The 22,191-nt window shown below is 44.8% G+C and overlaps 1 protein-coding gene across 2 annotated transcripts in view; it reads right to left on the reverse strand.

Annotated features, from left to right (window-relative positions):
* LOC144139552 (nose resistant to fluoxetine protein 6-like) overlaps nt 1–22,191 on the reverse strand; it is a 74,442-nt gene that overhangs the window by 443 nt on the left and 51,808 nt on the right. Inside the window, exons 7-15 of one of the 2 annotated variants that reach the window (XM_077671860.1) lie at nt 21,558–21,651; nt 19,389–19,475; nt 19,147–19,324; nt 15,874–15,956; nt 14,787–14,909; nt 8,550–8,670; nt 5,961–6,150; nt 2,054–2,196; nt 1–1,335 (exon numbers count right to left, since the gene is read on the reverse strand). The exon at nt 1–1,335 is cut by the window's left edge and continues 443 nt beyond it. In XM_077671860.1, coding sequence (XP_077527986.1) covers nt 958–1,335; nt 2,054–2,196; nt 5,961–6,150; nt 8,550–8,670; nt 14,787–14,909; nt 15,874–15,956; nt 19,147–19,324; nt 19,389–19,475; nt 21,558–21,651 — 1,397 coding nt within the window. In that variant the 3' untranslated portion in view covers nt 1–957. The remainder of the gene's footprint in view (nt 1,336–2,053; nt 2,197–5,960; nt 6,151–8,549; nt 8,671–14,786; nt 14,910–15,873; nt 15,957–19,146; nt 19,325–19,388; nt 19,476–21,557; nt 21,652–22,191) is intronic. The other variant, XM_077671863.1, reaches the window with a different exon arrangement.

Genomic DNA, 22,191 nt, shown 5'->3' on the forward strand with positions numbered 1-22,191 from the left:
ATCTAGGCGAGCAATAAAAATTCAACGACTTTTGCACACTTTTAGAGTATGCAGCTATGTGTTTCCATTTACGATGACAGCGGCAACGCCTGCAGATGTCCCCCCCCCCCCTCCCGCATGGGAAAAAGACGCCGGCAGTCACATTAGAGGAACCTCATGAAATCGCTGAACACGTGCTATACATCTACTATACCATTGACTTATCTTGTGTCTTGAGGATCAACTCATATGCCACACATGCACCCCTGCACTCAGAGACGTTCCCGCGAACAGGTGCGGCAGACCTCTGTCCGCGAATTCCTGCTAGGTGCAACACCCCCCTCAACAGTCACAAGTGTGTAGAACATCTACAGTTGTGTTGAGAGGGATCCCCGCAGACCTACAAATTATGTTTTGTTAAAGTGATGGCATGAAAATCTTTTGTGCCTTCCCACTGAAGCAATATCTGCGTGGGAAAAAATTTACGACTAAAAATGCCCCACTGTCTCTGAACGTCGCGCGTTAAAAATATAGTTTTCCATAGTCTAATCAAATTTCTTTTTTTTAAATTGCAATAACCAAAATAGCTAATAGAAAATTATTTGATACTATTTCCCCCATACTATTTTTGGGCCGCCAGTAAGCGCGAAGAGTTTCGAATGTGATTGGTGTCCACCCACCCCGCGCGACCACCCGGCATATTTCCCGTTCCACGCTGTAGCGTAAAGCAGGTAGCAGAATCAGCCGTAAACTTTGTTACTTCGCTACGACGTCAGGCTGTCTTTACATTACTAACCAAAATTTTGAAAATCGATGCATCCAACGTGAAGCATTGAACATTGATCTACGGTCAGCATAAACGAGCAAAGCGTCGCAGATCAAGAGGGCGAGATTTTAGGATATTGACGAAATTTCCCCTGATCTCGCAAAGGGAAATTTATTGCTACTGTAGGGGTAACCGACCCTCAGGAGCCTCTTTCAAAGATGACAGCTCATTGCTTCGACGTCGAGCTTAACGCCGACGTTCGAGAGCTCCGTCCGCCGCTCGTCGGATGGCCAGCGGTGGTTGTTTTCGGCGAACCCATTTAAAATCTGTTGTGGTCTAATTGACTGGCAACTATTCGTTCTTGATGGGGCGTTGCAGTCGCTGTTGTTTTCCGTGAATCCGGTTAAAACTTGTTGTGGTTTAATCGGCACGCCCTTCGCTGTTGATGGGGCGTCGGTCTTCTTCGACCGCAGGTTTCGCCGTCCTTCAAAGAGGAGCCTGTCGAGCTTGGACGTCGGTGCTTCGCAGAAAATGAACAGGAAGAAGCTGAGGCTGTAGCTCCACGCCAGCATGGCGAAGCAGAAAGACACCTGGGAAGAACGTGAGACGGCGGCAAACGTTCGAATTCAAATCCAAATTAATTAATGTTGGCCGTATACATGCAAAGCATATCTTTCCGGCAAGGAAAACGTACCGTTCAATACAACTAAAAGCGTGGTTATGACTTAGCCCCTCGTTTTATTCCTCATTACTACGGGAAACAAGGTCTACGTGATCCTGGTAATCACATGCCCGATGCCGACAACACACCACTCTTCTGCCCGTTAGCCCGATAATCAGAAGGTGTTCGAATAAACATGTGGAATAAAGTACCTTCTGCAGCCCGGCTTGAAGAAGGGCTTGTTATGTATCGCAGTTCGTCCTCGCGAGATATAATGAGGCCAGCGAACAAAATACTCATTATTAAATTTAACTAAAGTTAAGTACACATAACAAAATACGACTAATAAAATTTTATTAACGCAACTCAATTGAGAACGAGGCCCTCCCTGTACATCTACAGATAACAGAATGTGCTGAAAATCGCAAGCCATTTGACTGAAATATTTAAAAAAGAGAGAGATACTTATCCGGAGTGGTTGCCGGGGCTACCAGCTTGATTTCTTACACTGCGACGAAGTAACATTTGCATGTTAAACAAAATCTGAGGTAAAATGCCATACCGCCTTGAAAGATGTTTCGGCGCTGTGAACAATACAGGTTACGCTTTTGCTCCTTGTGGAGTCCTGCCGAGGCTTGACAACGTACCACAGCGAAGTGCTCCAAGAGCATCCTCTCCCGAGAGACGTGCTGCGTCAGCTGGATGAAAGGCAGGTGAACGAGGTAGACGCCGAAGGCCAGCCTCGCTAATGGCGGAAACAGGCCCCACGACAGCAACGTGTGCACGAAACCTGGAAAAGAAGAGAGAATCTGCATTAGTGCCATCTATCGTAGTGTCAGTGCAAGACGACGGGCCGGTTTAGACCACCTGGAGCTTTGGGCTCTTATGACCGGTTGCCGCGATTTCGTATCACACCACTGGTAAGCCGCGCCATCAGAAGAAATAATCGGTAGCTGCAACGCCCGCGCTCAGATAGAATCTACACATTGATGGCAACATATGGAACAAGTGTCATCATATACCTAACTTTTAGTAAAGTGCTGACTTCTCCCTTTCCTCCGGTTTATGCCAATGATCGCAGTTCCTTTGTGGACGTCCATTTACACCCATATTTACTACACGAATGTAGGTAGTCTGATTGCAATAAAAATGTCGCCACATTAGGTATTTTGTTGAAAAACACACTGAGTTGCCGTAAATAATTTGTTTCTGAATAAAGTTAGCAGGTGTTGGTCTATTATGACCTCTTATTTTGTTTTTGTGCCATAGCCGTAACTTTCTTCCGAAAACCCCGGCATGTGTAAAAGTTATTCTGCGTCTTCCTTATAAGCAGGCTAGCAAAAATATTTTTTTCGTGCCCTACGGAAAATGTAGGCTAGAAGAGGTTAAAATGCAATGATTATCTCCTACTTGCATAGTACACGGGGGTGTTTTGCCAAAAGTAAACGGAGCCTGCAGTGGGAATGAAGTGAAACAGGAATTATTGAACGCGGTTTGTTTGTGTGGCTACGTGGCTCAACAGAAGAAAAAAATAGAACAGCGGAGCGGTTCCCTAATAAACGCTTTTCATCACTTTTGTTCCTCTCCCGCTTTGTTCAAAGCATTACTGGTGTTAAGTATTCACCGCTTGGCTGTGCCAGCGCAGTTACATTTACGGGGTCATTTGGAGTGCAGCAAGCAAAGGCGCGACTGATTTTAACATGAAACGTTTTTAGGCAAGTAGTCAAGCATTTCATGGCGGCGGCGGAGGCAGTGAAACCTCACTCGTACCTCACTCGTTCAACCACCGCTAAACTATCCGTGTAGCTCACAGCTGTGCAGTGCACGCCTCAACTCATTTAGGAGGAATGGTGAAGTCGTGGAAGACCCCAAGTGACGTCATAGGCCCGATCCGTTGCGCTCATTGGCCGGTCGAACCCCAAAGCAAGAAAGGAAAATAAATTGGCCGTTGTAGCGGAGCAGTCGACGCGGAAAGCGCTTGCGGCAGACGTCCCGCTATCTTCATCTGCTGCATGCGTTGATTTAAAAACAGCGCTAAAAAGTTCAGATTCAGCATGACGGTTGTCCTTTGTGATTCAAGTTTAAAGGGACCCTGCAACACTTTTTAAAACTTTTTTTAATGCTTGCAGGACGAAGTCACCCAACACACCCAGTACGTAGATTAGGGGGTCGCAAAGTACCTCAACCAAAAATTACTGCTCTATGCCCATCAGATAGCTTGAAAAGTCGCTCAAAAGATTTTTCACTCTTTCCCGGTCTTGACGCTTTTCGACGGCTCGAATTACGTCATTAAGGCCATGCAGCGGCTGTTGGCTGTTGGACTGTTTTGGTTCAGTTGCAGCAATGAACGCTTTTCGACAGCAACTTAAAAAAAAAGCCACAAAAACCAAAGCAGAAATGTAAGGTGTATCTGGAGCGACGAGCAAATCAGGCAGTGCCGCTCCGTGCTGGCGATATTAATAGCTTTCGCAGTGGTTCCAAACGTGAAGAAAAGAGTGAAAGCGCTTATCGAAAGTGTCGCAGGTTCTCTTTAAACACGGAAGTACATGCCTTTCTAACCTCCCCTCTAACGCAATCAAAACCGCGGCTTCACCACAATGCCCTCGAGTAACTAACCCGGGCTACCAACAAAGAAACTTCAGCAAATGGCAGCAAAGTGCATATCATTTCAGTCAGAAATGTCATCTGCGCTGTGGCACCATTGTGCTATGCCGAAGGTCATGTTCGCATTGCGCCATGCCGCAGCGCAGACCACGTTTATGAGTCAAATCGTATGCTCGGCATCGTCATTCGCCGAAATTGAAATTTTATCGTTGGCTGCATACATTGGCCGATTGAGGTCCTTGTGGCAAAGCAGAATCATAGGGCTGTCTTCGCGTAGGGGCAACACCATCTATGAGAGCAGCACACCCTTTCCTGAGGGCCACGTAAAAAGTCAACTACCGAGTGGGGTGAGTTTTCGGCCTAGACCATATAGTGATGCGTACTACCAATATAAGGAATGTCTTGGACGTGTTCTTGCCCAGAATGGCCAGATTTGGAGCGAAACGCGGGGTAGTTATGGAGCCCAGTAAAGGTTGACTTGGAGAAGCATGGGCAGAGGGAAGTCAAAGTGTTGCACTAGCCGGAGCACTTCCCGTATGCCATATTTCTCGCCCACCTCGTCAATAACATTTGTCGTTGTGTCGAAGTGCTAAGCCTTTTAATCAAGAACACAGAGCGAAAGGATACCGCAAAACCAGGAGAGAGGGAGCCTTGCTAGGCTACGCCCAGGGACGTCGGACGTGCTAAGCGCAGCGGCTGCTGCATGTGCCAATAGAAAGCCCGGTAGCTGCACAGGACGCCCAGAGGTAGGCATTACAGCGAGGATCGTAGCGTACAGCTGGGCTTATGTGACCTCGATATCTCCCCGTGTTTGAGCAGCGTATCGCCTCGATCACTTTTATCGTCTCCCATTAGTTCCAGAGAATGGTTGGATCAAGTGTTTCGACATATATTGATGCTGAATGCGTCACGTTCGGTGAGCTGAATGACAACGCACATGATGCCAAGCTCAACCTGCTTCCCGTGATCTCGAAGTGAAGGCCAAGCTGAGTAAAGAAAAAAAATGCAGAAACACCCAAGTGGGTATTGTCGAATAAATGCTTAGACTACACGGCTACACACTGAGCCACTATAAAGTCGGTTTGACTAGTTGACACACGTGCATCAATGTCATATATTTTTGCAGGCGTCCTATGGGTCCTGTGATATCGAGGTATGAAGGTCGGAGGGCCTTTGTATTAAATGTCTCCGAAGACCCTGTGTATCGCTATAAAGCACTATTTACCGAGAGCATTTAAAATTGTCTTTTTTTACAGCGCACAAATTCTATGCTGAAATTACATTGTTAATGGAGAATATGAGTTGGTTTATGAAAATATGAATGCCCTAAAGCCTTGTATTAATTCGTCTACAAAACATCATATGTCGATATAAAGAACCATGCACCAAGCCCGTTTAGAGTCTCCTTTACAACTACGCACAAGTGGATTGCTAGGAAAACATATATAGGAAGTCTGATATCAAGATATGATGGCCTAAGGACCCTTTAATGAATCCTCCTTAAGGCCCATGCATCCCTTTAAAACCCTGTACACTTATTCCTTTTAAAGTTGACTTTGTTTTTGTGCACAGGTGCATTGCTAGAAGAACATGAAGGCCCTGGCGCCCTGTAACAATACCATTTTGTTATGCGGCGAAAGTGGGCCACATCAAGCGTTACAGTCCGGCAGACAGGTTTCCTCCGTGAGTCCACAAAGAAATGCTCAAGTATTTAAAACAGAGTAAACAAGAATAACCAAGCGGCGCTACCCCCGCTTGAGCGCCACAACTCGCATTCACCTTAGTGAAACGACTCTCAATTTGTTGTGTTACTGGAGTCCGTTTCTTGTAAGTTAGAGAGAAACGGCATCAATAGCCCTGTAAAAATCTTTTACCTTGTGTGAAATTGTATACAGCTATCTCTTTCATTCATCACTCGGTGTCAGTGGCTTGGTCAACAGCTATCCTCACCTCCTCGTCCAGAAGCGCAGGCCAGCGTAACCCATGCGATGAACACGGACCACAGGATTCTGTCGAAGAAGGTGGCGGACAGCTTCCAGAACTCTGTCGTTGGCTCTCTGGCGCGGTACCAGCTCAACTTCATGAAAATGCAGCACAAGCCGCACGTGACGGCTACGCACCAACCAGCTGCTTGAGTCTTCTGTAATGGTAAGGAGCGAAATGCTCGAAGGAGAAAGTTCTTGGACACAACGCTTTGCTTGCAGGTCTACACTTTTTGTGAGCTTCACCATCCACGTCTCATTGCCTAGTGAAGTCAGAGGCGCACGTTCTCAGAACATTTTGATTGCGGGCATTTTCAATAAGACGCAGCCATTCTCATATATCTCTTTTTTGGGGGTACAACGGTATATAGCTCACTGTGCACATAGCGGGAACCTTGTTGACCACAGCATGCCTGTTTTCTTTCTCATAATCTGCCACATGAAGCCGAGGACTCATGAGTCTTTGCGGATCTCAGCGAAGATGTGGCAGTGGCGCGGTAAGTATCACTGTCACCTTCGCTTTGGGTCTAAGTTGCTGAAAATTTCAGCGTGTTTCTTGATGCATATACGGATGCCAAAGGGCATCTCCCAGAGAGTGTAGACTGGGCATGCCGAGGACGTTTTAGGTTCATCGTAAATACAGCGGGAACAGATACAAAGGAGACGAACTACCGTATGAAAAGCGCTAAAAACGCTTTTACTTTCATCGTATTACTTGTCTTCCGTTCTGCCTGTTCCCGATGTGTTTATAATGAATCCATATCAAGTGCCCCAACTGTTAGTTTTACTTTAAGCAGTTACACGTGCCGATCTAAAATAGCGCCAAAGAACTCATTAGTATCATATAACGGTATGTTTATTAATTGGTACTGTTGATGAAGTCCAAAATAGCACTTTTGTCTTTTAGTCGTGAGAGTTTGGAAATCCATCCCGTGAGCGCGAGTTAGGATCACCTGAGCGTGAGCGTGAGGTAGAACTTCTTCTAAATACAAAACTAACAAAGTTTGAAGCGACATGTTTAGAACCTTCCTTCATCAAGCAGTCGAGAAATATTAGGCCAGTCTATCTTGCCTGCGAAAGTAGGTGCGCACATGAAGATGTTTGAAGGCTACGCCACATCTAATTGCCCCCTGTCCATGGGCAACATACGCAGCGTATACGGTCATGCTCCGCGAACTTGGCGACCGATCAACGAAGAGGCAGAATCAAATCCTGCCTAGCATCCGCGTGTTTTCAATGACTTGCTGAAGACACGATTTAAAAGTGCGTTTCTAGACCGTCTTCTCAGCGGGTTACTGTGCTTTAGAATCAGTATGGTCAGAAGGAGTACTAAAAAACACCGCAGGAAAAACGCTTGGTACTTTTGCACAAATTCCAAAATGTACTTGCAGTGCAGTCAAAACCATTTCTGGTCAAAAGCCGTTACTAATCCGGCAGGTAACGTGAATTGAAGCAATACATTTAGGCAGGAACAATGTGATGATCGATCGAAATTTAATCGCCCTCGTGATAAAGTAACAGCCGCACTGTATGAATGATATAGGGTAAACAGTAAGACACAGTTCATTACTCATCACGAACAAATGCATTCTGAGCAGTGTGGGCCCTGATGCCATTGCATCGTTCAAGTTCTCTGAGGAGTTACAACGAACCTAACGAAGATAAGGACAAATACAGGAACACGGGTGAAAGAAGGTAAGTGTAGAGAGGGACGAGGCATGCGATGACTAACCACAAAACCATGAGTACGGCAATTAAGGGGCTTTAATGCAAGGCTGTGTTCAATTTCTCTATTTTAATCGTCACATGCGACGTGTTATGCGGTGTCCACATTACAGACAGCTTATGCAGCATAAACGGGGTGTCTTATAGTAAACGATTACTTCTCTATTTTAAGCCAGGGGTCGGCAGCATTTTGGGGCGAAGGGCCGAGGTACAAGAGGCCGACATGGCGGGGGCCGGACAGCAAAGAGAGAAAATTCGGTGAATGGACTATAATTTACAAAGCTCGAATAGAAAACAGAAATTATGTTTATTTTCAGCACACATGTCACAAGGTTGCGATTTACAAACAGGTTACAAGCAAAACAAAGGTTAGAGCTTTAAAAGTTTACAAGATTACAAGCTTACATGCTTACAACTGACGATGGGGAACAATGCTAACTGGATGTGGTCCTTCTTTGTTCCTGTGTAACCACATTTGAGGCCCAAACTATCATGTCGTCCTTTAGATAGGAAGTGACAAGGAGATAAGGGGGGAGGGGATCTGGCGTTGGGCCGGGGGTTGCAGGATGCCGACCCCTGCTATAAGATATAAGGTTTTGTTCTCATACTGCGCTGTAAACACGCATGGCGGTCGACAACAATGTTACGGTCTGTCAATTATTTTTCCGTAACCATAAGTTGCCTTAAACACTAACTCGATGCAATTGACAAGCGGTTTTAGGCCTCTCCCCGTGGAGGAAATTTTGCACGCAGTCCAAGTCGAAGCACCCTATCTCCACGACAGCAATTGCCCGCTTCTGCGTAAGTCTACCCCAGCCTTCCCTGCACTCACAGCTGATATCCTGGCCTTGTTGAACCGCTCCAGGAGCAGAAAAACGATAGGTCCGGAGAAGTAGCACACTGCATGGTAGGGCGGGTAGAAGTAGTAGTGGTACATGGTGTGGAAGAAGTTCCTGCGGTGGGAACAGAACGCGCACTGCACATTGCCTGTTGTTCAGCTTTGAAGCGGTAATCTTTCATAAAATTCAATATGAGTACTCAGTATACATTGTTTCATTTATTTAAGGCAGGGCGTATCGATGAAAAAGAATGATCAGTTATAAGTGTGAGGGAACATTGCAGCCACAAGGTTTTATTAGCTTTGGGTGTCGCTATCAAATTTTTTAGTATTTCCACATAGCAGCTCGGCAGATGCTTCATGTCCGTAGGGCCTTTCCCCCTTCGAAAAATTCCTGTACGTAAACACAGAACATGCCGACTAGCTGGTGCGGAAGACAGTCTTGGTTGCTGCTTTTTTTTTTTTTTTTTTTTTTTTTTACGAGCGCGCATTTGGGACCAATAGCACATTCTGTTCTTTCGCCGAAATGATTTTAGCGGTGGAATCGCCTTTTTTTGTTGCTTAGTCGCGTCGAACTGATATTTCCCTAACTTAAACAGGCGCTTTCACACGGGATGCCGCGGATAAAACATTCATTGCCACTTTTGCGTTCATAAAGCAATCGTGAACTCTTGCTACCCAGTGTATTCGGGCGAGCGCGAGCCAGTGGGTCATGCGTGTGTATCGGCTCGATCATCGACAATGATAGGAGCAAGTCCGCAAATTAGCGGTGTAACTTCCTTGGTTTCATTACACACATCTCTCTCTCTCTATCTCTCTCTTGTTCAATGCTCTTTCCCTGTAGCGTATATAGGTCCCTGGCGTAGTTCAGTTAGGAACTGACACGTTCAAGCTGATGCTCCGTCAATTTCTTTTCCCAATTAATTTTTCAGAACTTAGAATATGACGATAGGGGATGGGTGCCTTGAAGAGTTCGCAAACGCAACGACACTATTCTCCTGTCCGGTATTCCCCGAGTTGTGGATGACCCGCCACTGTCCCCGTCCTGGAGAGAGATCACAGTTCCGCTCCCTATTCCGCTTGATGGCACATCATCCCTCCTCCTCATCATGGGAATAGGCATGAGGATGATTATAGCTCCCATTCAGAAGGGATGATGCCGCGTCATTCTAAACAAGTGCTTCCACTCATCCGCATCCACATTAACGCACGAAGCAACGTGAGTACGATTAGGACATTGATTGTGCTGTCCGCGTCAGTCAGGAACAGTTCCTAACGATGGTGACGATTACGATGGGGATGTTATGATGCGTGTACGCGCGGTCACAAGTACAGATTTTCGAAGAGTATTATCCCACGCAAAGCGCAGCCACCAAAGCTACATATTTGAAAAAGAAAAAAAAGCGCAACAAACGTGGAGGTAAGAACAAACAAACCGAAAAACGGTTGTATGAATAAAACTTTACCAATATGAACCTTCACCAAATCGCCCAGATGTCTCTTCTTGCTCACTAAAGCTGTAGTTCTGCAGATTTATTGTAATAAAATTGTCATTAGCCTTTTGTGGATATGTTACTGCGCGTTGATTCTGCAACGTTTCGGATATGTGGCCTGAAACTCAGGTAGTCGCGACGATTCACTTTGTATTCGAATACTTCAGCTCTTCGCGTTCTTAGTAAGCACTGAAATATTAAGTCTGCGATGAGATCTACAAGCTTCACGGGAGTCTTCTGCTACCGAGTTATATTTCGGCTTTCAAAGTGTAAATACAGGGAACCCCATGGGAATGGAGGAAGAATACAATATTGACGCGCGACCTAATGCTCCCCGCCATTTGTTCTTGCGTTTGAAAGTTGCTTGTACGTAACTTTCATTCATGCCTTCTGTGCGTTTTATTTCCCAGTGCGAAAAATCCAACTCAAGAGCACATGCTGCCTGAAGAAACAAGCCGAACGCCCATGCCATACGAAAAAAAAATCTGCTTCTTTTTATCGTGAGAGGGTTTGCCAAGATAAGACCGCATAACAAAGGCACCACGCTCTTCTTACATATCATTTGAGGTTCGCTGGCCCCAATTCAAAGGAGCCATGAAGAGAAAACACAAGTTTGGTTCATTCAAAAGATTGCTCGTTAGAATCATACTGACACCTCTTTTAACGTAAACTTCGCTCATATAAGCTACATAATTTGGAAAAAAGAAAAGGGCCACGCGACCCAATAGCTCATTTCCCGCAACAGAACCTATGATGCCATACCAGCCAGCTCTGCGATTGGCGGAGGGAGGCAAAAGCAAACGCAAATTAGGTAGAGCTTATAAGCTTGCCGAACGGCTATTTGCGCTTAAATTTAGGGCACATTCTTTTTAAAGCCGTAAGAATGGTGGGAAAAACAGTAGAAGTTACGAAAGCACACGTAAACATAGAAGTACCGATGCGTACTGCTGTTGGTTCTGCGCGCACTATGCTTGGTTTAGCTGCACAGGACTGCGGGGCTTTGGGGTTGTCTCAGACGACACTGGCCGATTGACGCAAGCAACGGTGTCTTAGGTGACCATATTTGTCGAGCGAGCACTATGTTTCACGAAACGGTTATTTTCTCCCTGAACAAAAACAAGGCAGGCTTAAATACGTTCAAAAACAAACTAAAGGCAGAAAAAGGCTTGCCACGGTATGGTGGCGCCATCTAGGCTCTCTAACGGTAAACAAGGCTTCCCAATCGGGTGCAGAGCGGTCGGTTCCCGTGATGTCATTGCAGACTACGAAAACCCAGGATTTAGCGGGAAAATCAAAATTTTAACTTAAACTAATTAATATCTCAGTGAATAAAGCATCGTGTGCATTCGGACAAGCGCTGGGGGCACTATAAAACACGAAATCTTTCGATACCATCAACTTGTATTTTGTCTTCATGGCTCCTTTAAGGACAACTGGTTTCATTGATACATTCTGGTACCCATCCTCCCACTTTATTTATTTTATTTATTTTTATTTTAACATACTGCCAATCCCATTTGGGATTTTTTGCAGGAGGAGTGATACATCGTTTCAAATACACAAAATTCAAACGTGATTTTCGTTCATACAGGAAGAGAACAGTATAAACATGCGAGACAGGTTTTCTACATGAAAAGTGAGGTTACATATTACATATGAAATCTGAAATCACATGCATCAAACGTCACCAAGTTCATGGAAAAACAAAGCAAAAAAACATAACCAAATTCAATGCAGAATGAAACACAGACAAAATTTGGAGGCAATATTTTACAGCAGCGATTGAAGAACGAAGGAAACCAAACATTTTACGAAGCCAAGCCAAACATATTACTGAAGAACTACTCAGTAGTAGTGAAAATCATAAGTTATCCAGGGAGGGAAGGAAAACCACGGAGACTCACTTGATTAAATTCTCGGTGTCATTTTGGTTAATTTGTTTCGGTGATTTTAAACTAGCGTTAGGAATTGTTCTATAGATGCACTAGCCGTAATCGATGAGTGCATACCGTTCCACTCTCTTACAGCTAGTGAGAAGAAGCAATATTTAAAGCAATCAGTGCAATAATTGTATTCTTTAAACGTTAAAGTCTGATTATGCCGCGTGGGCCTCGCTTCAATGGTAGTGAGATACTTTGAAGTATCAAGGTTTAGATTTTTATGAAAAAGTTGATATAAGAATTTTAAACGCGCTTGTTTTGAACAATTCTGTAGGGTAAGCATACCGGCGTTCCTCAGTAGTTCTGTTGGTGAAGTATTTGTGTCGTACCGATTGTAAATGTACCTAATTGTTTCTCGCTGTATTCGCTCTAGTTTATTTATCTGTACTTTGGGATACGGAAACCAGATAATGTTAGAGTATTCGTGTAAAGATCTCACAAAAGCGTTGTAGGCTAATTTCTTTGTTTCTGGCGGTTCTGATCGAAGGCGTCTTCTGAGGGAAAACAGCCTTCCTAGTGCAGATGATGCGATATGATTTATGTGGGCATCACATCTGAAGTCTTGCGTAAAGATTACTCCCAAGTATTTGTGCTGGTGCACCCGGATCATAGGACTACTATTTATGTTGTAAATGTGTTCGTACCTGTTCTTCCTTCTTGTTATTGATAAATGAGCGCATTTTTATACATTGAAGGACATTTGCCAGTCATTACACCAGTAATAAACAGAGTTTAGTGCAGATTGTAATATCAGATGGTCTTCTATGGTGTTAATTTCCCGGTAAATTACGCAATCGTCAGCAAATAGTCGAATGTTGGCTGAAATACTGGAAGGCAAGTAATTTATACGAATAAGAAATAAGATTGGGGCCAGGACACAACACTGAGGAACTCCGGATGTACCATGTGTTAATGGTGAAAATTTGTCATTGTATTCTACGTACTGGAAACGGTTGATTAAGTAGTTTTTTATCCACCGAATCATGACGTCGTCGTTAATAACAGACTCTAGTTTTTTTATTAGCTTATTGTGTGGTACCCGATCGAATGCCTTTGAAAGGTCCAAGAAGATTACGTCAACGTGATTTTTGTTGTCTATGCTTACAGATATGTCGTGTGTTAGTTCAACAAGTTGAGTTATTGTCGATAGACCCTGACGAAAACCATGTTGGAAAGGTGATAATATATGTTCACGTTCTAGGTGTGCAGTTATGTGCTTTAGGATATTGTGCTCAAGCAGCTTGCTTACTGTGCAAGTTAAAGAAATTGGTCTGAAGTTTGACTCGGCGTCATAGCGGCCTACTTTGGGTAGGGGAACAATTTTGGGCGTTTTCCAGTCTTTCGGTAATGTAGCTGTTGACAAGGATTTGCTGAAAATCAAGACCAGATATTTTGCTACCAGTTCGGCATATCTTTTAGATGCGACGCTGAGAGGAGCATCTCTTGCCGTCGGCCCTGTCCTGCGTCCGTCGTCGTCGGCGTCCGCGTCCGCAAAGCTGCGTCTCTCCTCCGCTCACGCCCTCTCCTCTCTCCGATAGCGAAACTCTCGCACAGCATCTGCGGGCACGTGGCGCAGCGCACTCTCACTCCGCCGGTGGGCGGCGCTGCGCGCTGCGCGCGGCGCAAGGGCGCTGTGCGCATGTGCAGCGCCCTCTCTCTCCGCGGTCTCCTTTCCTTCGGGCGCGCTGCGCATATAAGCGGAGTGCCGCGCTCCGGCCGGTCTCTCAGTCGACGGTCGTCCGCGCTACGCTTGCTCTCTCTCTCTCTCTCTCTCTATCTCTCTCTCTCTCTCTCTCGCACTACCCGACGATTGCTCACGCAATTCGAGTAATCGAGCCAACGGAAACGCACAATGGAACCCCCCTCAGCGTCGCATCACACCAGAGTTCCCGCGAGGGGAGGTGGGCGTAATTTTTTAAGAAAGCGTTTGGAATATTGTCGGGACCATTACTCTTTTTTTGTGCCAACGTTCAGCAAAAGGTTTAACACACCTGCTTCCGTTATAGATAGTGGATCTAAATGGCGTAGATTCTGGATATCTATGTGTGGCATATTATTGTCGTCGACAGTGAAGACGGACTTAAAGTAATCATTCAGCGAGTCAGCAGTGACAGAACCTTTGTCTTGGGCATTTGCCTTTTTTCTGGACTTTTTTAGGCTTAAGTAGTTCCAAAACGTTCTAGGAGAGCTTTTCAGAAAGCCCGGGAGTACTTGGCTGAAGTAATTGTTTTTGGCTACCTTTATTTTCGACTTCATGTCGTGAAGTGCGTCAGAAAGCTTGTTTCGCGCAGATTCTTCAGACTTTGCTTTCAAAGATTTTCTCAATCGTTTTAATTTGCGTTTAGCATGTATTATGTCTCGCGTTATTCATGGTTTATGTTTTCGGGCTTTTTTAACTTTACGGGGAACGTAGTTATCCATGCAGTGGAAAATTTTTTCTTTTAATTTCTGCCATAGCGTTTCGCAGAGCGTTATGTCGTTTGTGTAATTTGTGCTATTTCCAAGTCCGGTACCGCTTGCATATACAGAACCACATAAACACGATAATACAGCAAATAACGGAGTAAAACCCTGCTAGGATATTTAAACCACATAAAGCATGATTTTGTGCCTTTATTTAATGAAACTTATCGAACAACAATACTTTTGATATTTTCTGTCAAAATTTGCTTAAGGCGGCTTGTTTCAATGACTGACAGCCTTGTGCATGTGGTTTTGCTGAGAGGCACTTCATGTGATTTGACTACGTATAACACGCACTTGATAATGAAAAACAAAATCACTGCCTGCCCACTTACGAAACCGATTCATCGACGACGACAATGAATGGAGGTGTGTCATTTCCAGCCACTTGCCACGTCGCCACAGCGCATCCAACCAACGACAAAGCAGCAAAGATGATGATGGTGCAACGAGGTTTGCTGACAGAGAAAAAAAAAAGAATGTCCATTATTATTTATTAAGGAAATATGTTGGCCAGCAGCAATGCTGCGGCTATCATTATGCTTGTACAACTTTGGGCGTCTACGGATACACTTCCACAGAACTAGCAAGCTACAAACCGAGCAAGGTGCAAACCGAGTTGCTGAGATTGGGGTCAGGCTATAAAGAAACCATAAGTTTGTTTTGGGAGATTATGGCGTAGCCACAGTTGTGAAACTCTCTGCAAAATTATCCTTAGCACTCAATGCGGTACTACATGTGCCTCTCTGACTTTTGTTTGTTTAGATTACTGATTTTGGGATTTTAATGTGCTTTTGGTATTGCGGAAACTCCAGTTTGAATTGTTTTTATTTGTTCGTGGTGCACGAAACTGTTCGTGCTTTGTTAATTCGAGGAACAAACAACTTACGCGAACCCTCCGGATTAGCTCTAGCTGAAAGTTCCAAACTCTTGCCTATCCAAGGTTACACTTTTTTGGAAACGTGAACTGAATCGGCCAAGAGCGTGAATCACTCACGTTTTGACTTATTGTGTGTGAATATTTTTTTTCATTCCTGAAGTAGATGTACGGCAACGTTGGTGCAATTTTCATCCTGTGTACAATTCCAGATATTTATTTAGGTTATTAGTTTCTATCAAGCATCGAGATAGGTAGTTTACAGGACAGAAGTACTGAACTTATGTCTATTGCGTGAACACTCTCGGCGGGGGTCTTAGACCTGTCTTAGAATGCACCGCAAGGGTGGTAAAAAATTTACTGTCTGAAGAAAAAGGTATTAGTCATTCTGCTTTTCTCATAAGTTTCAATTTAGAAGTGTAGAAAGTCGACAACGATGACTTTCATTTTAAAAACAATTTCATTTCAGTTTCTACCTTCGTTAAACTGTTAAACTGCGACGAGCAATATTCTGGGAACAACAATGTTGCTTTGCTTACACTTACCGTTCAAATACGATGAGGATGAAGAGGCTCACAACGAAAAATTGGAAATCAACTGACAGGTACCAAAAGTGAGCCAGCAGGGGCTGAAATAACGAGAAAAAGAATTGCAAGAACTCCTCGGGGGAATAGTTAAACAAACAAACAATCAAACAAACAAACAAACAAACAAACAAACAAACAAACAAACAAACAAACAAACAAACAAACAAACAAACAAACAAACAAACAAACAAACAAACAAACAAACAAACAAACAAACAAACAAACAAACAAACAAACAAACAAACAAACAAACAAACAAACAAACAAACAAACAAACAAACAAACAAACAAACAAACAAACAAACAAATAAATAAATAAATAAATAAATAAATAAATAAATAAATAAATAAATAAATAAATAAAGTATACACCGACCCCTTTTAAAGTAAACTTCACTACTGCTCAGGAGCATTGCTAGGAAGACTTTTCTTCAGGTGCGTAATAAACCGTCGGCTACTGAAGTAGAAAAGACGTAGGCCCTTTTATTAAAGACCTCGATAAGGCCTCATGCATCCCAACAAAACTCTACAGTATAGCGACCCCGTTTCCAGTGGGCTTCACTGCCACAGAGTAGTGTTTTATTTTGAAGCCATTTTCAGGGGCAATATAAGGAGTGATATCAAAGTATAATGGCTCTAGCGCCTTTTATTAATAGCATTTTCGTAAGCGGAGATAGTGCGACCCATCAATCTTTAGATATAAATAATTCAGTACGTGTATATAAATCATAAGCCCTAAAAGAAAACAACGGGCGTATAAGCTAGCGTTGTTCTCGATGCTCTTCGCGCATGACTCCAAAGTGGAGTTATTTCTGTGCGGCCTGAGAAAAGACTGCGCGAAATTTGTGCGCCTCGCTTTGCGCTTAGCTTTGGACGTGAAGGGCGACCAAAAAAAAATTAATTACTTTGGGGAGTTTGAGACTTCATAGTGTGATATTGCACCATCATCATGATTGTCTGATCTACCTTTAAAAGCACTGATACATTGGTGCAAAAAGGAAGGAGGACGAGAGAAATAATAATACAAAATCTTTCAAGTAATAATTGAAACGTTGGTGGTTCAATGCGTCTTTCTTGCTACACCTGGGCTATGAGGCGCGCCGTAGTCGAAGGCTGCGGATTAATTTTGACCACCTGGGGACCTTTACGCGCGGGGAAATCTCTACACACGGGCATTTTCGTTTTTTGCCTTATTCCGAAAAATGCCCCCCCGGCCAGGACCAAAACGCGACCTTGGGCTCAGCACCACAACCAATTACCTACTCAGCCACCGAAGCTGCTGTTTTAGCTACTATATCCGGCGTGAGGTTATCGAAGGTGTAACTACCCGCAGAACTGTGGGCTGAGTACTTCAGCCCTCCGATCGCGCGCTTCTGGAGATCGGCGGCCGCAAAGCGCCGCAAAGCCGTGCCCCCGTGTTGACGTCACGGCCGGTCTGGAGCGGAGCTCCGCGAGCGCGCACCACCGGCTCCGATGAAGCGCGGCGTACGCTTGACGTGTGACGTCAACACGGGGGCATGGCTTTGCGGCGCTTTGCGGCCGCTGATCTCCAGAAGCGCGCGATCGGAGGGCTCAAGTACTCAGCCCATAGTTCTGCGGGTAGTTACACCTTCGATAACCTCACGCCGGATATCGATTTGACTGATGATCCGCTACAATTTTTATATTAAACCACACACCTTACGGCAGTAACTTAAAAAGTTAATTGAAAAGTTGGCCGCGTATCTGCTCCTTTCGTTGCAAATGTCGTCAAAAGACGATAGTCTTTACCGACTTTTGCCAAGTAAATGCTTCCCTTCGCTTTCCCGCTCACCTCTCATGTTGTTCCTCTTGCGTCGCGCTCCTCCCAAGGGAAAGACGCCAAAGGAAGTTGCTTAAATCATTTTAAATTTCCCGCGTTACACTGCTGCAAACCGGGTGTCTCGGTGCCAACGCTGCCGTACGGCGAAGACGCGCGTGAATCGAGGCACCCTACTTCAACGTTTATAGAACCGCGTTTCCCTAGTCCACGTGCGTTCCATGTAGAACTGGAACCTATCTAGTGGAACCTTTCGTAACTGTTGCCACTTGAATTCTTCAAATGCCGCCAGAAGCTATATGGCGCGGGCGACAGCAGGCGTCGGCGGAGTGATATTTTTTTCTTCAGCTGATGAAGTATTTAATCTCGCCAAAATCAAACATGTACGATTTTTTATAAAGGAACGCTGGAAATATCACTTCTGTATTAATTTGTTGTCTTATATAAGCGTAATGTCTTGTTGATCTTCAACAATATTGACAAGTATGAACATTACACCGGACTTAGACGGGCACATTTAGCTGTGAATATATAAGACTATTGCGCAGGCATTGTTTTACTTTGGCCGGGTGGCTGAATCGAGTCACAGACAGACAGACGGACAGACAGACATACAGACAGACCAAAATTTCTGGGTTTAAGTAGCCCAAGAAAGACTATGGTCTTTAAAAGTACTAATTATTGTCACCGTGAATAGCCACTAGAACTCGTTTTATTGCTTCAGCCACGGCCTCTGGCCACTTCACGCCAGAAAAACAATTTTGCCTCCGAAAGCATATTTTTTTTAAATTACTTAAAGGCTTCCCTGAAACACCCGGTATAGAGGAACTCTAGCAGCACGCAGCATTAGAGGAGCGTAGAAGCAGCACAGGTGGCGACCGCGGCTGTGCTTGTGGCCGTGTGGACAGCCTTCTCGGCCGAGGCGGCGAAGTACAAATGTCGGTCTTCTTGGGGGTGCCGCCCGTACCGTTCAGTCACGACCAGTCGGCTCATGGGTTGGCTAGTAGTTTCGCCACAATACAAGAACATAACTTCGCCCGCTTGCACATATTATGAGAAGGCGGTGCCCGCAAGGATACTGACTTAATAAAGCGTACTCCCCTTGCAACATGTGTAAGGTGCATAATTAAAAATGTGTGCCCGACCAAGATATCATACATGCAAGTGAAATAAATATACAAATCCCTACATCCATTACCACCTGGTAACGCCGGCCTGCATTTTAGCCTCATTTCTACAGACGCCCCTTAACTATGAAAAACTGGTAACAACCGGCTGATTTGTTACTTGCTTATTTTTGGTGAGCCTCTTTATTTCAATTCTACTCATGTTGCATCATTTGGGCCAAGTATATGTCTGCGTGATATGTATTTATTTATTCCTAGAATAACTGCGCCATCGAAATGCTATGTGATCAAGCGTGTTGGACCCACCAGTTTTCCAGAGCCATCGTCTTCGTAATTAAAATTGTCCGCTTGCAAAAGCAGAGGCAACCAGTGCCTGGCGACTTCGCGGTGAAACTTGTCAAAGTAGGCCTTTGCGTCTGGTCCTGACGTGAACGCCGGGAGAAGACACATGCACATCACTATGAAGAACGCTGGTATCATGGTTCTGAAAGTAAAACATGACAAGAGGTGTAGTGACGTTGCTGACCTTCGTTTAAGCTGCACCTTACCGAATGTAGCGTCTTACTACAGCGAAAAGGAGAACAATCACTCCAGCATGTTTCTGCTTTGCCACGACCAAAGCTAGAAGAAATCCACTGAAAAAAAAAACCACGAAGTTTCAGCTAACTGTTTCTTAGCCTCTCAGAAGAACCATGTACACTTTGACAATGAAGGAATAGTCTGAAAATATGGTACTGCAAGACATTTTTTGATGCACGCGATAAAGCACATCTGGAGAGGCTATGCGACTGCGTCGAATAGAAAGAGGGAGCCAGAAATACACAGGCATATAACGCATTCATTAATGCAGGTTATGTTAGCATAAACAAAACCTTGTCCTCGCTACATTTGCACCATTTGCGCGGGTCTGCGTTGTCACAATGCACGTGAAGCACCAATCGATGCGTTTAAGGAAGCGCATTTGAGGCATAAGGGGGCGCACGCGATTACGTAAAAATTTGATCGGTGCTGTGGCATCACGCAATGCAAGACGACACGTTTTCATAGCTTATTTCACAGCACTTACAACATTTTTCGAGTCGTATACTCATACGCATAATAACTGGCCTGATTTGTCCTTTTGATTTCTTTGATTCATCATTCATCTGCGTTCTGGCAAAACAGACACAAGGGCGTTTCGCTAAAGCCACCTTCGGGCAGTGGCTTTGGCAAAAAAAAAAAAATACCGAGCGCACGTGAGCGCGTGCCTAGCGGCGGCCACCCGGCGCCGTCCAGGCTTGCGCGTGGGCTTATACGCCACATGCGGAGCTCCCGCCTCCGTCGTCGTCTTCGTGTAGCAACCGGCGCGCCACGAGTCCGCCGCGTCGGAGACGATGACGACGAATTTGTCAAGCCATCCCTTCGCAATCCACACGTGTAGACGATTACCGGACCAGCTGACGAAGAAGTGGAGGTCTACCGAGGCGAAAACGCGCTACAAGAGGATTTGCCCCAAGCGACCGTGCCGTCGGAATACGACGACGAAAGCGGTGACGACGTGTGCTACTGAATAAAACACTGTACACACTTTAATAGTGTTTGCTTTGCGGTGCCTTCTAAAATGGCTTTGCACTGCTTGGTTCCGGCTACTCCCTGTCTCCTGGGATCCGCTGTCAGCGTGGGGAGAAGCTAGGTTGGCCACCAGCTCGGCTGTTGCTCCAGCCTTGCACCACTAGTGCAAGCCGCGCCATTTTTTTAAGATCTTGCCATTGCGACTGGGTCTCTTAATCGTGCAAGAAGGCGTCGGCTCACCCAAGAATTGCAGGAGTTTGTTTGTGAGAAAAATGCGCGAAACTTCAGATTGAAAGCAAACTGTCAATTAGAACATTCGTGATATAAATTGTGATGCCTTTAACGCATGTATACCGATGCAACAGACAGAAAATGAATGAGCGCATGGGACACGCAGTACTGTCCAATATCACCGCCACGACGCTTCCATGGGGATATCTGTGTATGTAGGTCTTTTTCGGCTCCCTGCCCATCAGAACTATTGTGGCGAAGACGTTCGCCTGAATTCAGTGGACCTCGCACCATTTGATTTTGTCTTCCACTGGAGAGACCTGTTTTATCGAAACCTCGCAATGTTGCAAGTGCTTTGTACTCTCCTCAAGGTGTAGTACAATGTTTATTTGAATACAGCATGACCACAACTGCAAATAGCGTGCGACCCAAGGAAAATTATAGCGAACTATAGGTGCGAGCGTAGCTTCCCTACTGGACGATTTTTTTTTTTCATCTTTGGTCTGTGTTACTGAAACTACGAACCCGCTAGCGCAGCCGAATGAAGCCTTATTGTGCCATTGATTTCCTTCCTTCTTCGCATCCCTGATTACTTGCGGCTTTTAGTACTTCCCAGTCTTTTTTGTTTTTGTTTTTTTAAACAAAAGAGGCAAATATATATACACGAAATCGACGTTTGGCACAATAACTTCGAAGTTCGTATTTCATGCCCAGAGAAAATACCGCATTGGCTGCCCACGGTAATTTGAACGTTGTCTGCGAGGATGTGGGAGAGCTTTACGGCAGTTGTTATCGGCAGGAAAAATAATAAAATCGTAATGATGCAATTATAAGTTCAATTACTAACGCGATTCCCTCGTCACACCGTATTACTGCTTTAAAGTCGCAAAAGCTTTTGATACATGGCAGCGTACAAGACGCATGGTCGTGCTTACCTCAAAAAGAAGAACGTGTCGACACCTATGAATCCAGCAGCCACAATCATAGTTGTCCAACGGTCACTCATTATGACGTTATTCACAACTCGGGCTGCAATGGAAGAGAAAACCGTTATGATAGTGCGATTATTCGGAAGCATACGCGCTTCAGCACATTACTTTTGGAGGAATTTTATAGTTAACATTTTTTGAAAACTCAGTAGAAGCTTCTTACGAGCACTTGATTTCACACTAGAGACGCTGGTTAATACCCACAAGCCACATCTAGGTTATGCAACACGAAGATTATGAGCTATGCCGTTGTGGCAATGGTGGCCCTAAGTAGGGTTTGAAAGGGGTGATCACCCACCCTTTGGCCCGAAAGAAAGCTTCCTAGACAATTCCTTTTTATGCCATCTCGTTTTATTTTCACCTCCTATCGAAGCAAGCGGGCACACATTTGTTTCTAGACCCAGCGGTATATCACAGACAGAAACGAGACAGGATGCAGGATGCTGTAAAATACCGAACAAAAGGACTCACAGAAATCTAAAATCATTGTGTTGCTTTGCGAATTACGTCAAATATTGTTCAATGCATGTCGTTCACTTGCCGATAGGTTGCAGCTCCCTACAGTGGCTAATTCATGTAG

The sequence above is a fragment of the Haemaphysalis longicornis genome, unplaced genomic scaffold (assembly GCF_048455015.1).
Source record: "Haemaphysalis longicornis isolate Haplotype H1 unplaced genomic scaffold, Haemaphysalis longicornis Haplotype H1 scaffold_1, whole genome shotgun sequence".
In the NCBI taxonomy this organism is placed as follows: Eukaryota; Metazoa; Arthropoda; class Arachnida; order Ixodida; family Ixodidae; genus Haemaphysalis; species Haemaphysalis longicornis.